This window comes from Phragmites australis, chromosome 18 (genome assembly GCF_958298935.1).
Source record: "Phragmites australis chromosome 18, lpPhrAust1.1, whole genome shotgun sequence".
NCBI lineage: Eukaryota > Viridiplantae > Streptophyta > Magnoliopsida > Poales > Poaceae > Phragmites > Phragmites australis.
This window is the reverse complement of record NC_084938.1, coordinates 8101033-8116613: the sequence shown is the minus strand read 5'-3', so window position 1 is coordinate 8116613 and position 15581 is coordinate 8101033. Positions and strand designations below refer to the sequence as shown.

The 15581-nt window shown below is 41.3% G+C and overlaps 1 protein-coding gene across 1 annotated transcript; it reads left to right on the top strand.

The window, feature by feature from the left end:
- Positions 1–442: 442 nt before the first annotated feature.
- LOC133898239 (uncharacterized) lies at positions 443–4042 on the top strand. Its single transcript, XM_062338849.1, has 3 exons — positions 443–764; positions 876–1072; positions 3439–4042. Exons 1-3 carry the CDS (start codon positions 651–653, stop codon positions 3725–3727), a joined length of 600 nt encoding a protein of 199 aa, XP_062194833.1. The 5' UTR covers positions 443–650; the 3' UTR covers positions 3728–4042.
- The last annotated feature ends 11539 nt before the right edge of the window (positions 4043–15581 follow it).

The window sequence follows — 15581 nt, the reverse complement described above, 5'->3', positions numbered from 1 at the left end:
TGCCGCTCCTGCCTCGGAGGTCAGAGGCACGCCGCAGGCACTCTCTCCTCCGCGGTCGCTGCCGTTCCTGCCTCGGCGGTTAGAGGCACGCCGTCGCTGCTCTCTCCTCCGTGCCCACAGCCACTCTCGCGTAACGCTCGTGCTCGCAGTTCACCGCGTTGCCGCCGCTCCCTCCTCTGCGCTCGCAACCGCTCCCGCGTCATGCCTGCGCCTATCGCAGCTCATCGTGCTACTGCCACCGCTCTCTTCGTCGCACTCGCTGTTGCTCCGGCCTCGGCGTTTGCTCCGCGCCGCCACATCTCGCCTCTGCCGCCGCTGTCTCATACCCACCACCACTCCCCGCAGCGCACCACCCATAAAGTCTTATCGGTTTTGGGTCCCACCAAATTCAAGACTAGAGACGATTTTCCACTATTTAGATGTTTCAGAAACGGACCAGATTTTTTAATTCATAATTCGAATTGATTACAGCTACCCCGAACGCCTACGCACAACAGACAGCTACCCCGAAACGCGGACTGAAAATTTCGGTGACCGACGAGCGGGGCCCACGCACTCTCACCCTACTCACATTTCCACTCCCCCATAGCAGAGTGAAGCCAGAGCTCTCCTCCGACTCCGAGCGCCGCCGCCGCCCGAGCTCCAGACCGATGGGTGGCTTCGCGACCTCGCGCCCCGCCTCCGTCATCCTCTGCGCCGTCCTCTCTTTCCTCGGCCTCTTCGCCTTCCTCCTTGCCGTCGGCGCCGAGCGCCGACGCAGCACCGTACGCGCTCCCCTTCTCCCCTTCCCTCCCTCCGAATCTCCGATCCCTCTCCGTTTCCTCCGCGCCCAACGCAGCGTGCGTCGCTGAGATCTTCATGCTCGCTGGCTGCAGGGGAAGGTGGTGCCGGATGAGTACGACGAGCGGTCCTACTGCCTCTACGACACTGACGCCTCCACGGTCTATGGCGTCGCCGCCTTCTTCGTGCTCCTTCTCCAGCAGGCCATCGTCACCGCCGCCACGAGGTGTCTCTGCTTCGGCCCCGCGCTCTCCTCCCGGGGCTGCGCCGTCGCCGCGTTCATCCTCTCCTGGTGCGTGCATTAAACCCTATCCCCACACCTAAAACCCCCTTTCTTTCCCTTTGTTCTTCCTTCTTTGATTCGAATGTGACGCCTTGGGTTGATGTTGCGTGCCGAATTGCAGGTTGGTGGGGTAGATTTGGTTCAATTTGTGTGACATTGGCTGCTAGGTAGGCATTAGGCACAGACGCTTGCACATTTCAATGTCACAAATTTGAATCTGTTTGTGTACGTGATTTGATGAAATGAGAGACCCATAACGCTTGCCTTTTGGAAGCTTAATGTAGAGGCTGATGGCCCTGTATGATATTGAAGAGATGAGCTCAAAAGGTTTTGGATGTTTTCAGTAGTCCTTGTCCTTGCCTCCTAACTGACAAAACTGTTGGTTTCTTGTGAGATTCAGACAAAACATGCTGCCGTTGTTGGATCCTTACACGCTAGTGGAAATGTTTTGAATGCACTGCCTTTTTTCATTGTGCTAGAAAGACAGTAATGCGCTTATAGATGATTGACGGAATAGGTTTGGTGTCATTTATGAGTTTGGGCTCTTCCATTAGGACAAGTGTAGTGGAAGGGCTATGTGGCTTTCTTTTGCATGCCCAGCCCTCAATAAATGTAGAGCAAATTTTGACATAATCGTTTGATAATATTTTAGACGTACTTTTGAAATCTTGCAATGAAGATGCCAAAACTAGGATATTTATCATATGGTTTATTTATTAACAACATTTATATATATCCTGTGAATTCGTTCTGTGGATAATTCGCACTCTACTGGTTGAATTATATAGACTAGTATCCTACAACTCACTATGTGCCCAAATGCTGAATAGTTTATTGCATTCAGATTCACATTGAGAAGAAAAGGGTAACATCAGTTGATCATACATTGTAAATTGATTTTTTCTGAGGCAGTATGTTGTACCAGAGTGATTAGTGGTTGTTGCCGCATCCAAATTTATGTCATTTTGTAAGTGGATTACATATTATCTCCATTTTCCAAGACAGCTGCTTGTGCCTAACCCATGTTTTTTATATGATTGCGATGATGCCTGCTGGCTGCATGTTAATGAGTGCCTTTGATGTGTCTTCACTCTTCAGATAGTTCTTTTTTCCCTTTGAATAACACCTTTTGTTAAATGCATGCCATTTGTGATTCAAGGGTTTGAAATATATAGGGAATGTTTAATCCACAAATCAAAGAGGCCTCGTCATAGTTTTCAATGTTCAGTATTCATTCCAATAACTAATCAGAATGTTTTTCCTCGAGGATCATAAACAAATCTTACCATCCATTAATTTGCATCTCAATGTGGAAACCATAAAGTGGCAATTTTCGCAACAATAGTCTTTTCTCACACTAATAATCTCAGTCCCTAAACCAGTTCAATTTCATCCTGTTTAGTGCAACTGCAATTTAGTTATGACTTATGAGCCATTTTCCATATATAATATATCATTCATATCATTGATGCCCCCAAACTGTTTTATGGTGGCGCTGCCTGCTGAGTACATATTAGTGAACATCATTGTTTATGTACTGCACACCTGCCACCTTTTGTGAAACCAACTACCAACACAATAGATTTCAAATGTTGTCTTTCATTACCAATGTGGTTTCTCAAAGCCAGTGTTTTCCTACACGGTAAACGCTACACAGGCGGTCAACCATCGTTTAGCTAATAGTCGGGCTACACGGCCGATTAATTGGGCTACACGGTGATTAATCGGGCTACATGGTCGTTTAGGCGAACACAGCAGGCCATCATGTAGCGTTTACATGCCGTGTACACGACCGTGTAGCCCGTTTAGGTGAACAGTGCTCAAAGCATTATGTTTGCTTCATACACTTTCTTGGATACCATTGATGATTTATTTGATGAGATGATTACACTAATGCTACGAGAATTACCTCATGTTTGTTTTCGTGAGTTCAAATTTTGAATTTCGTTTGAGTTGCTGTTCTTTTTCCTAACTGAAATCATTTCTAATTAGTTCTGTTTTAGAAAAACTACCTTATATGGCTATCGTTTTTTTTTTTTTAAAAGTTAGTAGCTCTGAAGAGTTATACTTTTGCAATGTATACCTGCCCCCTACTCAATCCAGTTGGAAAGCGTAGACTTAATTGTTCTGAAGATTGAGTAACTGATGTATAACCCAGGCACTTGAATTTGTAAGGTCAAACGTAGATGTTGGATTCCATTGTTCAGTTGGTTTGGCACTTGGCAAAGGTTTCATGGATTGCCAGGATCAGATGTAGCTGACTTGTCAAGGTTTTCATTTGTCACGTTGTTGCTGGGTTTTATGTGATCTAAAAGTGTCATTTGACAATAATTGAATCATCCTTCTTATTGGCATGTTTTTTTTTTGGTTCTCAGGTTAACATTCCTCATCGCGGAAGCTTGCCTTATAGGAGGATCAGTGAGGAACGCAAAACACACCAAGTATCTAGGTTATTACATGAAGCATGATTTGGTCTCATGCTCCACGCTTCGCAAGGGAGTCTTTGCAGCTGCTGCTGCGATGATGGTCATCAACCTCTTGGCATCCCTTGTGTACTACTGGAGCTACTCGAAAGCCGCAACCGGTGGGTTCATGAAGCATCAAAACGAGGTTGGCGTGGGCATGACGGATTACGGTCTAGACAGGGGTGTTTCTGGGCCCTGAGTGAGTTGGCATCGTGTTGCTGTGCGTGTGCACTAGCGGTCGTACCTACAATCTATATCTCTCTCAAGTGTCCTGTGCCTGAAGCTCTGCTGTTGCTCTACACAGTTAATGGCACAAAAACTGTACTCTAATATGCGTCAAGTTAGTGGTAATGTTATTGCATGATTCATGGGTTTCTATGAAAAATGTGTTAGCCTTCACTGTTATTTTGCTGTTGTCCACGACATGGATTCCTGAGCCGTGGAGCTACACAGATACAGTTATGCTGTACACTGGGTGATGCTAGTAGGGTCACTTTAAAGTTCTTCGTTGTCACGGCATGATGCATGGTACTGATTTTCCCTTTAATCGGCCACTTAAATATCGCACCTATTAGTCATGCAAGGACCAACAGCGTTAGATCTTTATTCACCACCGAAAGATGGTACTTCCGTCCTACGTCGGAGCATGCATTACATGCTGACATTTACTGCACATAAATTGTGAACTATTACAAGTCACAACGACAGCTCACAATGTAAACACCAACAACATTGTGGACAACACGATGCATTCACCTGGAAACCGAAACAGAACAGCATGTTGAGCAGTCATGTTATCTTGCTAAACGGTAGTCCAACGCCTAAGGAAGTAAAGGCACGATAAAATTAGCTGCGATCGGTAGTCACAACATCCTTAGCAAGTGATTAGTATATATTGAGCGATATTAGAATATTTTAAAGTAGATTAAGGTATGATTAGGTACACTAAGGACTACACCATGGTAAGGAAAATTTAACATCATGGTATTAATATTTTCCACGTTTATTTTCACGCACTTCGTGCAGCTAGACAAACAACATCTCAGCTCAGCCTGTTCGCACCCATACAACCAACCAAAAGACCAATCACACTGTATAGCGCTGCCTTTGCTTCTCAAAGGCATAGGGTCTGCGCCCACAGAGCAGCTGCTTGAAATTTATTGTCTCTGATTGTTTCTTAGAGCCAGAGAAGATTTCGATGGAGCCTTTCTCGTATGCCATTGGCATCCTGGCACACCATTCTCATTCTCCAAGCATGCACAATTCATGTTGCATCACACATGATAGTACACTGACAAATAAGCCATGAAGAATTATAGCAACAAGTTCAATCTCATGGAAAATTTTCTTTGTGTCAATCTCTCCCCTCAAATTCTTATGTTTTTCCCGTCCCCTATTCAAACGTTCCATTTGAAATTTCTTGCATTCTGAATTCTTGTGGGATTGCATTTCAAATTCGTATGTTTTTCCCAGAGATTTTAGATTTGAGAGGACGAGAGAAATTAAGCAGCATTAGGGATTTGAGTTCTTCTGCTGCTCAATACTTGTAGCTTTAACCTGTGGGCTGTGGCTTATGGGTGCCAAGCAACCGATGTATTGACCAAAGTGTCGGCATGACTAAAATCTTTGATCCTAAATCAAACAATAGCCAAAGTAAGCGTGAGCCAAATTTCGCTTGTCAACAATAGACTCACTTGCGAAAACTTTGTTGAGTTATAATAGTAACAATAGATAAATCTAGAGCATATTTAGATAAAAAATAATTTAAGTTAGTTGATTCAAGCCGATTAGTTTTGGAATCCCCTATTTGCCTCATCTTATGACATCATCGGTCCTTACAGACATGGCAACTTTTAGATTTTTTTTTCAGGGCAAAGAGGTGCCCATTGTCGGGACATGAACAATGCCACCTTGACTACTACAGTGTGCCTCATTGTTGTTTTTTTCCAAAAAGGGGATAATCCATATTCCATTGCCAGGATAACGGAGCCCATGTTGAGAGTTTTATAGACACAATCCGGGTGATTAGAAGTAGCAAAAGAGATAGCAGAAACAGACTAGTAACCTTCATTATGGACCATCAAAATAGAGCTAGCTAAACTAGAAAGACATTGTGAGATCATCTATCTTGAAAAATTGACTTTATTGTGAAATTGGCGAAGGCGCAAAGTGATTTAACATTGTGATTTAGATGATGTGCATGTGTTATGAATACGTTGCTTGGATATGCTCGTGGTAGCATAATGATATTTGTGGTTTTAATATGTGCAATACACTTATGTGAGTGGTGTTGTGCAGATTGACGTGACTCAAGTTTGTGAGAACTTATGTTCAGAATTGGTTGTTGATTTTGTTCATGTGCATGTGTGTACTAAGGGCGGACGTGGTCGGTGACATGAGATAGACTAGGTTTCGGGTGGAACTAAGGTCCAGACAGTCAGGAGTTCACGCAACACATTCAGGATAGGGAACAATGCACGTGAAGATGGATTGCACCATACAATGTACACACGAGAGTTGTATAGTATATGGTGAGGAGCGTCGTGTTGCATATGGTGTGGGAGGATTTGTTCCATGGAGCATGCATACGTGTGTGCTATGGAATAAAAATAAAAAGGAAAAAGAGAGGAGGTATTGTGGTCTTGGAATAGTGGAGTGGTTTGTCTGGCATTTGTGCAAGGGTTGTCAAGCTGAAGTGAAATCCAGGTGGGCGCTACTACTATGTGTGGCCTAGTGCGGCAATGGCATAGCGACCTCGAGTGGCTCAGCCAAGAGAGCAGGCCCAGGCGGTAGTCGATAGGCTCAAGTCGCAGAGGCCGTGCGACGCTAGTGAGCTGGTGAAGGCACTCATGGCCTAGTCTAGCGGTCCATGTAGTCTATGTCAGCTGGCGCACGAGGAGTGTGAGTCGAGGACCATGCGGCCTAGAAGGGAGTGGTGGTGGCTCGACACGACTGGGACGCAGCCCATGTGGGTGTGCGATGCGCAAGGTGGGCTGGAGAGCACGTAGAGGTTGAAGCCCAGTCAGCTAGCGCACATGGATACCTTGTCGCGTATGCGAGGAGGATGTGTTGGACACGTAACACACCGACAACAGGAAAAAGGGACTCTCTGTTGCCATGAGAGGAACAAGACCGAAGAGAGAGACTTAGAGAGTTTTATTTTAGGAAAAAAAGTGAAACTCATTTAGGGTTAGGATTCCATGGAGAATCTTGTAGTGATGCTTTAAAGATGCATCTTGTGAACTCATCCACACAATGGAGATCAAATCTTGTAAGTTGATGAGTTTGTAATTCCATTATTCCTCAGTTTTTTCGTATTTGTTGCTCATGTTGATTTTTTTTAATATCTTTTGGTCAACGTGATTTGTCTTAGTCTGATCAATCCAAAATAATTCTAGAGCATCAATACAAGGCTCTAAATTTATTTGGTTGGTTAGTTTTTGATAATCCTTGCATAATTGTGAATTTAGGATTTAATCTATTTTCATGACCATCTATCAAAATATGCTTTTGAAGGTCATTACTCTTGATCCTTAGATCCGATTGACTTGATTCTTGTTGGAATAGTTTCTTATCGTTGTCTAGTTTTTACTATTAAAATGTGAGGGCAATTGAGCCGTTAGATCTTTCTATACATCACTTTTAGTGACATGATAGCAGTTTGTCCTGAACTGATTTCGAGATTAAATTGAATATTTGTTTAGGGTGATTTAAAATTTGAATTTGGCTTCTGCAATCATTCACCCACTTTTGATTTTTTTTTTTGCACGTAATCGATCCTACAAGTGGCATCAGAACAAGAAACCTGTTTAATTGATCTTAACCGATAATTAGAAACATGATGTCGGATAGGTATTCCACAAAACCTTGTGTTTTTGATGATGCTGATTTTCAATTCTAGAAGGCAAAGATAGGGCTTGTATTCAAGCATAGGGCTTTGCAATTTGGGAGAAGGTCTTCAAATCTTTTCAGGTACTGGAGAACAATGATATGATAGAGCATAACATGACAGCTATCGAGGTGAACAACAAGGTGAGGAATTTGATCAGACAAGGTTTAGAAAGAAACGACTTCAATCAAGTTGTACATCTCAAGTTGATGTATGAGGTATGGAAAACACTTTGTGATTACCATGAGGGTTCATCTACTATAAAAGAGCTAAGTCAAGATTTATACAACAAACAATATATGAGATTTGAGATGAAACCTGGTGAGTCTCTTGATGATTTATTTGCTCTCTTTAATAAAATCCTTAGCAATTTGCTATTGGGGAATGGGTAGGATACGATAGTACAAAACAAATTTTTACCTCATTCAACCAAGAAACCATGGGAGTAGCGGATCATCCCTTCCACATGATCTCCTCGTCGAGTAGATGTAGGCGATCAACTTCCTAGTTGGGTGCATTCTGACTTCCTGCTCAAAACAAAAGTCGAATTGGTAGCCGTCAAGTTCAACTCGTCAAGCCAATCAGCACCGCAGTTACAATAGCGCCACTATGGTAAACACATGTCCTAGGATGGAACGTCAAGTGTCGGTGTGCTAGCACTGAATGTACGACTAGGGTTTCAAGAGGTCAGTTAGATGGGACACGGCTAGGGTTTGGAGTGGCTAAACCGTGCGTGACCTCACCCGACGCCTCCCCTTATATAGATCCCACTAATGGGCTTCCATGTTGGTGGCCCATTAGGACTCTAATCCTTCATGGATCACAATCCAAACAAACCCACTAACAAATTCAATTCACCCCATTAATTGTGTGACCTGTTAGGTTCACGTATACACAGCACAACTCAAAAACCCTTTTCTAAACTGAAATCAATAGCAGTCCCTAGTAGGATATATTGACTCCCAAGTATAAATAAAGATCATATAGATTGAACCTTGATATATACATGCACCAATCCCCAACCTTGACATACACGTGCCATCCTTGTGATAGCTCGACCATTCACTCAATCTTGTAGTGGATTACTAAACTCGTGATTAACTCTTTAATTAAATTGGCATGACCATGCACTTTCTAATCCAATCACATTGAGGGCCCAAAGATATCTCTCATGTTATATAGGAGGGACAAATTTTATCTTGATCGCTCACACCCTATGATATATTACATAGCAAATTCAAGAACTACCTTTATGACTACCTAGTTACGAAGTAGCATTTGGTATCCCCAAAGTGTGCCACTATACATTATAGGAATCAATGACGATCTTAGGTCTAAGGATCCTGCATGTATACCATTTGACATTACAACTGATGGCACATCGTATACAATCCCAACAGTATCTCAAGATGGATCTATCCAACATTATGTTCTCTAACATGTGTCAACATTATTTATTTGATATCCCTATATCTATGATCTATAAAATATAATCATCAATCAATACATGTGCTAGTTTATGAAACATTATTATCCCACATAATGATATAAGACTAGGAATCATTTAGAATAACATCACAATTAAACATATAGCTTGAAAAAAGTTACATACTTGCTAATCAATGTAAATGATAATTATCCAAAGAACCGAATAACATATTATTTAAAAGTACATAAACAAAGATGTGATACAATCATCTCTATGATTGTCTCTAAGGCATATCACTAAAATTTGCATGTTGTTAATGTTACATATATTGATGCTAAAAATGCACGTCAATTACTAGAAGCTTTAGACATATCGGTATGAGATATTAAAGTTACATCTATTAGAGAATCTACTGTCATGAGTACATCTATATTAGATGTTCTTTAATCTAAATTTAATACTCATAAGTTATATGTTTTTGATATAAAGAATCATAATAACTCAATTGCTTTTGTTTCCCAATGTAGCATGTCTGATTCAAAGTCTTATTCATCAAGCTTTGATTTATCCTTTTTTATCTTCACTTACCGATGATCAGCTTGAGGAAATTTCTAAAGGAGATCTAGTGCTATTCTCTACTCGTATTAATAACACTTTGTAGAATGTGAGAATGAGGAAGATATGAAGTGAATGTCCTAAAAGATGCTATGAGTGTGGTGATCTTAATCATATTCGTCCCAATTGTCCTAAGCTTGTAGGTATAGCATCAAGTGAGGAGGAGAACAAGAAAAGCTTTTCAACGACAAGAAGAAGAGCTTAATTTCTAAACCGCAAGGTTGTGCATCAATTTCTTTTAGCATTTGAGCAAGTCAATTTGAGCGATGTTGATTCGGAGAGCAGTAAAGATGACACAATATCTAAGGCAAGATTGTACGTAATTTGACAGGGTTATGTCTCATAGCAAGCAACAAGGAAAGCTCCATCGAGGATGAACATGACAACAATAGTAATGAGGTACTACCTATTTATGATGATTTATCTTTTAGAGAAACATAATAGGAAAATTAAGAAACATGATGCTTTGATTAAATCTCTTAAATCTAAAATTGCAAGACTTAAAACTTTGATTTGTTATAATGATACTTACAAGTCTTGTGATTTAATTTATTTGACATTACTTCTCTTAGATATGTCATACTTCAACTCTTGAGAAACTAAAGATGAAATTGAGAACAATGAGAAACTTGTTGTGTTGAATACCAAAGAAAGTAAAGATTCTTTATTCAAGGTCTTATTTACTTGATTCTACTTATTGTTCTAATTGCTTAATTTTTGAATTAAAGTTGCATGATACTAATGCTAGAGTTTCTCAAATAGCTAATGACATGGTAATTCATGAGGTTCTTTCATGCTCTAATTATCGTAATCAAAAGAAACCTATGAATGTTACTTGTGACAAATGCCAAACTATTGCTAAATAAGTTCATTACTTAAAAAGAACTTTAGAACACTTCTCTATGGAAAGGAAAAATCCAAACCAGATTTTAGATTCATCTAAGTCAATCACATGTAAAGAAGGTTTAGGTTTTGATCCTTATGCTTGTTCTGAGACAAGTGCACCCACGGTTGTTAGAGCTCTTTATAGTGGTAAATTTGAAACACTTGCTAAACCTAAAAAGGTTGTTTTTGAGTTTATTAGATTTTTATCTTCTATAATGAATGCAAATGTTGTTTTTTCTTCTAAACCTAAACATCATGTTAAGTATACTTTCACTCATTGTGGTAGAGATGAATATTTAGTAGATTTTTGCTTTAGACTAGCTAAACAACAGAGGAAATAAATGTTTAAGGCTAGTTCTAATTTGAGAAAGGTCCATTTTGTTTCTTGTGAGATTGTGACACCTCATTTTGTGCCTTGGGTAAAACAATCATCACCTTTTGTTGCTAGTAACACAAGAAAAGCTACTACTAATTTTGCTCATAAGAATACTCGTGTTGTGCCTACTTTTAGTTGGATGTCTAGATATTGAATTCGTAAATATTTTACCACTAACCCTAGTATCAAAGCCTTATCATCTTCTAGTGCTATGTAGGTTTTTGGAACGAGGGATGGAGAACAAAAACTTGTTGCATTTTGGTTTCCTGCTTGATGTAATCGAGACTTGAATGGTTTTCCATACCCTTATGATGGCCTTCAAGAGGCTTGTTGCATTTATAGCATCTTCACCAATTTTTTGAGCTATTCTATACACTCATGCTTTTTATACTCACATATTTCTACTTATGGTATAAGTGAGATTCTTGTTCATATGATCATGTGTATATTTCCATATATTCTATCATGTTGTATCTTATATCATGGTTTTTCATATTTAAGATGTGCTTATCATGATTCATGCTTGTGCTTAAAAGAACATACCATAATATCCCAAACACATATCCCTGTGTCTCCCTTGATTTCATTGGTTATTCTATTAAGGGAAATAATTTTTAAAAATTCCTTTCATTTGCTTAGAGGGAAGATTTTTTGACGATGAATAATGATAAGTTACCATATTCGGCTACCCCAGGGTGTCCTGTAATTCTAGGAGCATATCTTTATCTCTGGGAAGGAGATCCCTAGAAAAAAGGAAACTACTCACAGGTGTTCCGTAACCGAGAAGGTCTATCTCCAAGAATAAGAACAAAAAGTCCAAAGGACATACGACATCCCCATATATATACAGAGCCAAGGGACCCCACGAAGGACAAGCGAGAATGAGTCCTCACGAGCGATACGAGTTCTACAAGCCCATACAAGCCAACAGAAGCCAAGGAAGAAGTCACCGACTATGTTTAGATCTATTTAGACTAGCCACACCCCCTTGTAACAAGCTCAGATCAATATAAGACAAACATGATGTAGGGTTGCTATCCTCAGAGAGGCTCGAACCTGTCTAAAAACTTCTATCTATTTCCCTTGTGATTTTTCTACTCAAGCATCCCCTTATTTTTCAACAAGTTCATTAGATCAGCGATTTCGCAATCGTCAACAGCTGGCGCCGTCGCCTAAATCTTCACCGAAAACTAGTTTTTTCAGATGAGGGGTTCTACGACAACTTTGCCTCTCTTCTCGGTAAACCGGTGATCGATCGGGTGGATTTCAGTGACAACTTTCTGGCAACTATTCAAGCAACGAGGTAAGTCCATTTATGGATCAATGCGCCAAATATTATGGTATCGAGCTCGAACCACTTGGTTGCCAAGACAACTATGGATGCCTGATTCACAGTAAGTTAGGATCAATCCCCGCATCTTCTAACAGCATGGATTATCAAGATTCCGATCCGGAGCAACCTGATGAAGTATCCATGATGGATCTAGACACCTCCTCTAGCGAAGGTTACCCCCGGGAAGTTTTCACCATCAGAAACGAGGGTGATGATATAGCTCATCATGACGACGACCCTACCAATGCTCGGGGTCCTCCAGCCCTGGCGACCGGTAATGGCCAGCCTCCCACGGACAGAACAACTTCGGCCCTTAACGGGGCCCTGGTCATACAGTCTCCTGATCATCAACAGGGGGCTGACCTCTTTAAGTCCACAACTGCAAATAGGATCTTCCTTCTACAAGAGGCAAACATGTGCCTTCAGACCACATATTTGGCTACCCAGCCGGTAAGGATTGGGTGAAGTCAGTAGTCGACCTGAGAAAGGAGATCATGCTCTAGGCTGAGAACTCTCATTTGGACCTAGCTAGAAATAGTGCTAACCGGGGCAAACCAGGCAACCCTCCTAGCTAACTTCCAACAAGACCTTGCGCGAGTTTGTTTGATTCTTCAGTACCACTCAGAATACTATCCCCGAGATTAGTGACCATGACGTTATCAAAGCATTCACTCAAGGGGTTAAGATCCAGCGTTGCGTCGAAGATATTGCCCAAAAAGAGCCTGAGACGGGTAAGGACCTCGTGAAGATTGTCGAGGATGCATTCATCTTTGTCAAGGAATAGACTTAGGGCATCAAGCGTCCTCAACCCAGGTTTGGTGGTGACAAGGTCCAGAACAAGTGCAAGAAGAACACCATGAGATGTAAGGGCAAGAAAACTAAATCTGACAAAGTTTTTGCAGATTTGCCCAACGTTCATCTTGACCAGCGCTTTAGTCCTTCTTGAAGCAAAAGCTTTACACCAGGTTTTGGCGAATGTGACCAGAAGCCTTGATATGACTTCCACCAAACTGACAACCACAACATCTATGAATGCCACCTTTGGAAAAGTTGCTTAATGCGGAAGTCGAAAAAGCAGCCAAGGGAAAAGAAGGTCCAGGTCGTGACTCAAAGCAGGGACTCTGACTTGGATGACAACTGGGATGACATGGAAATGATGTCTTTCCAACCGGGCGAGAGGACGATCGACCACATGTTCAGTGGTTCCACGTCCTATGAGTCTAAGTGAAAGTACAAGACAGTGGCCCGAGAAGTCCTAGTTGCCATTCCTACGGGTCGTCAATCCATGAAGTGGTCGGACATAGAAATCTCCTTCGGCCAAGAAGACTGCCCTGATAATTTCATATGGCCAGGCCAATTTCCGATAGTTGTCAAGCCTATGCTAAACAATTACAAGGTAACTTGAGTCCTTATCGATGGTGGAAGTTCCTTAAACATCATATTGGCTAATGCTCTTGGAGGGATGCAGATCTCATGGTGTGCAATAAAACCAGTTGCTCAAGCTTTCCACAACATAGTACCCAGATCTTTGGCCATTCCCCTTGGCCAGAAACCTCTACCGATTACATTTGGGAAGCCTGGCAATTTCTAAACAGACAAAATCCTATTTGATGTGGTTGATTTCAAGATGGCATATAATGCCTTCTTAGAAAGACTTGCTCTTGCCAAATATATGGCAGCCACACACTATACTTACCAGTGCGTGAAGAATCCAGGACCTGAGGGAGTCATCACCATCCAGGGCTGCGTGAAAACAAGCTTACGTTGTGACAAATGAAGTCTAGATATGACCACGTAGCATCAACCCAACAAGGAGATGAAGAACTCGAGGCCAAAAGCCGTTGTGAGGTCTCACAGTGAAATAAAATAAGTTCCCTTGGATCCAATGGAGCCATCCAAAGTCATCTGGATCGGCTCTAAACTGGATCCCAAATTGGAACTCACACTCATCACTTTCCTCTAGCCAAACACCAATGTGTTCACTTGGCAACAATCAAACATGCCTAGGATCCCCAGGGAAGTGATTGAGCATAAATTAGATATCTGTCCCAATGCAAAGCTGGTTAAACAAAAGCTCTGATGATTCGCACCTAATTAGAAAGAAGCTATTAAAGAGGAAATTGAAAGACTCACCAAGGCAGGCTTTATTCGAGAAGTGGATCACACCAAGTGGCTCGCAAACCCTGTTATGGTCAAAAAATCAAATGGCAAATAGTAAATGTGTGTCGACTTCATGGACCTCAACAAAGCCTGCTCTAAGGACACTTTTTCTCTACCACGAATATATCATATAGTTGATTCCAGCTCTGGCTATGACTATCTAAGCCTTCTTGATACCTATTGTAGTTATCATCATATTAGTATGAATCTAGAAGATGAGGAGAAGACCTCCTTTATTACCCCTTTTGGGGTCTACTGCTATATTAAAATGCCCTTTAGATTGAAGAATGCCGGTGCCACATACCAACAAGGAATATAGATAACACTCCACGATCAGATCGGCCAGAATGTAGAGGCCTACACGATGATCTCATTGTCAAAACCAAAAGGAAGGAATATCTCATCTCTGACCTATAAGAAACATTTAATAACCTGCGCAAGAATCGGGTCATGCTAAACCCAGAAAAGTGTGTGTTTGGAGTCAATGCGGGGAAATTATTCATATATCTAGTGTCTTACTGGAGAATAGAAGTCAATCCTGAAAAGATCAAAGCTATCAAAGAGATGCAACGCCCAAGTCAGTGTCAGAAGTTCAAAGACTAACCAGATGCATGGCAGCCCTTAGTTGATTTATTTCATGACTTGGAGATCGAGGACTCCTATTTTGACAAGTTTCACTGGTCAAAAGTAGAAGATGAGGCATTCAATAATTTAAAGAGGTATGGCCTTACATGACCTGACATGGGTATTCCATCTATCTTTCTTCACCCCAGTGCTAGTCGCTCCCAACCCTAATGAAGATTTACTCTTATACATCATGACCGGACCATGAGATGTAAGTGAGGTATTGGTAGTGGAAAGGGAAGTGCAAGACAAACAAGAGAAGAGCCAACGACCAGTGTACTACATTAGCGAAGTACTCCATGGTCCTAAAGCATGTTATCCGCAAGTACAGAAATTGTTATATGCAGTATTGATGGCTTCTTGTAAGTTATGACAGTACTTCCAGGCTCACAAGATCACCATACCATCAATATACCTATTAGACGAGATCTTAGATGATAGAGACGCAATCGTCCAAATTGCCAAGTGGTCAGTTGAACTCACAGAATTTGATGTCCATTTTATATCGTGAACAACAATCAAGTCACAAAGAACTTGCTTCTCATATTGTGGCCAAATGGACAGAACCGAATCAACTCTAGAATGATTGTAGCAACCTATCAGATGTATGGACTTTATTCTTCGACGGATCACTCATGCTTCAAGGTGCGGGGGCTGGGATTATACTGATCTCTCTGATAGGCGAAAGCCTGCAATATGCCTTGCAGATCGATTTTCTGATTACAAATAATGTAGCCGAATA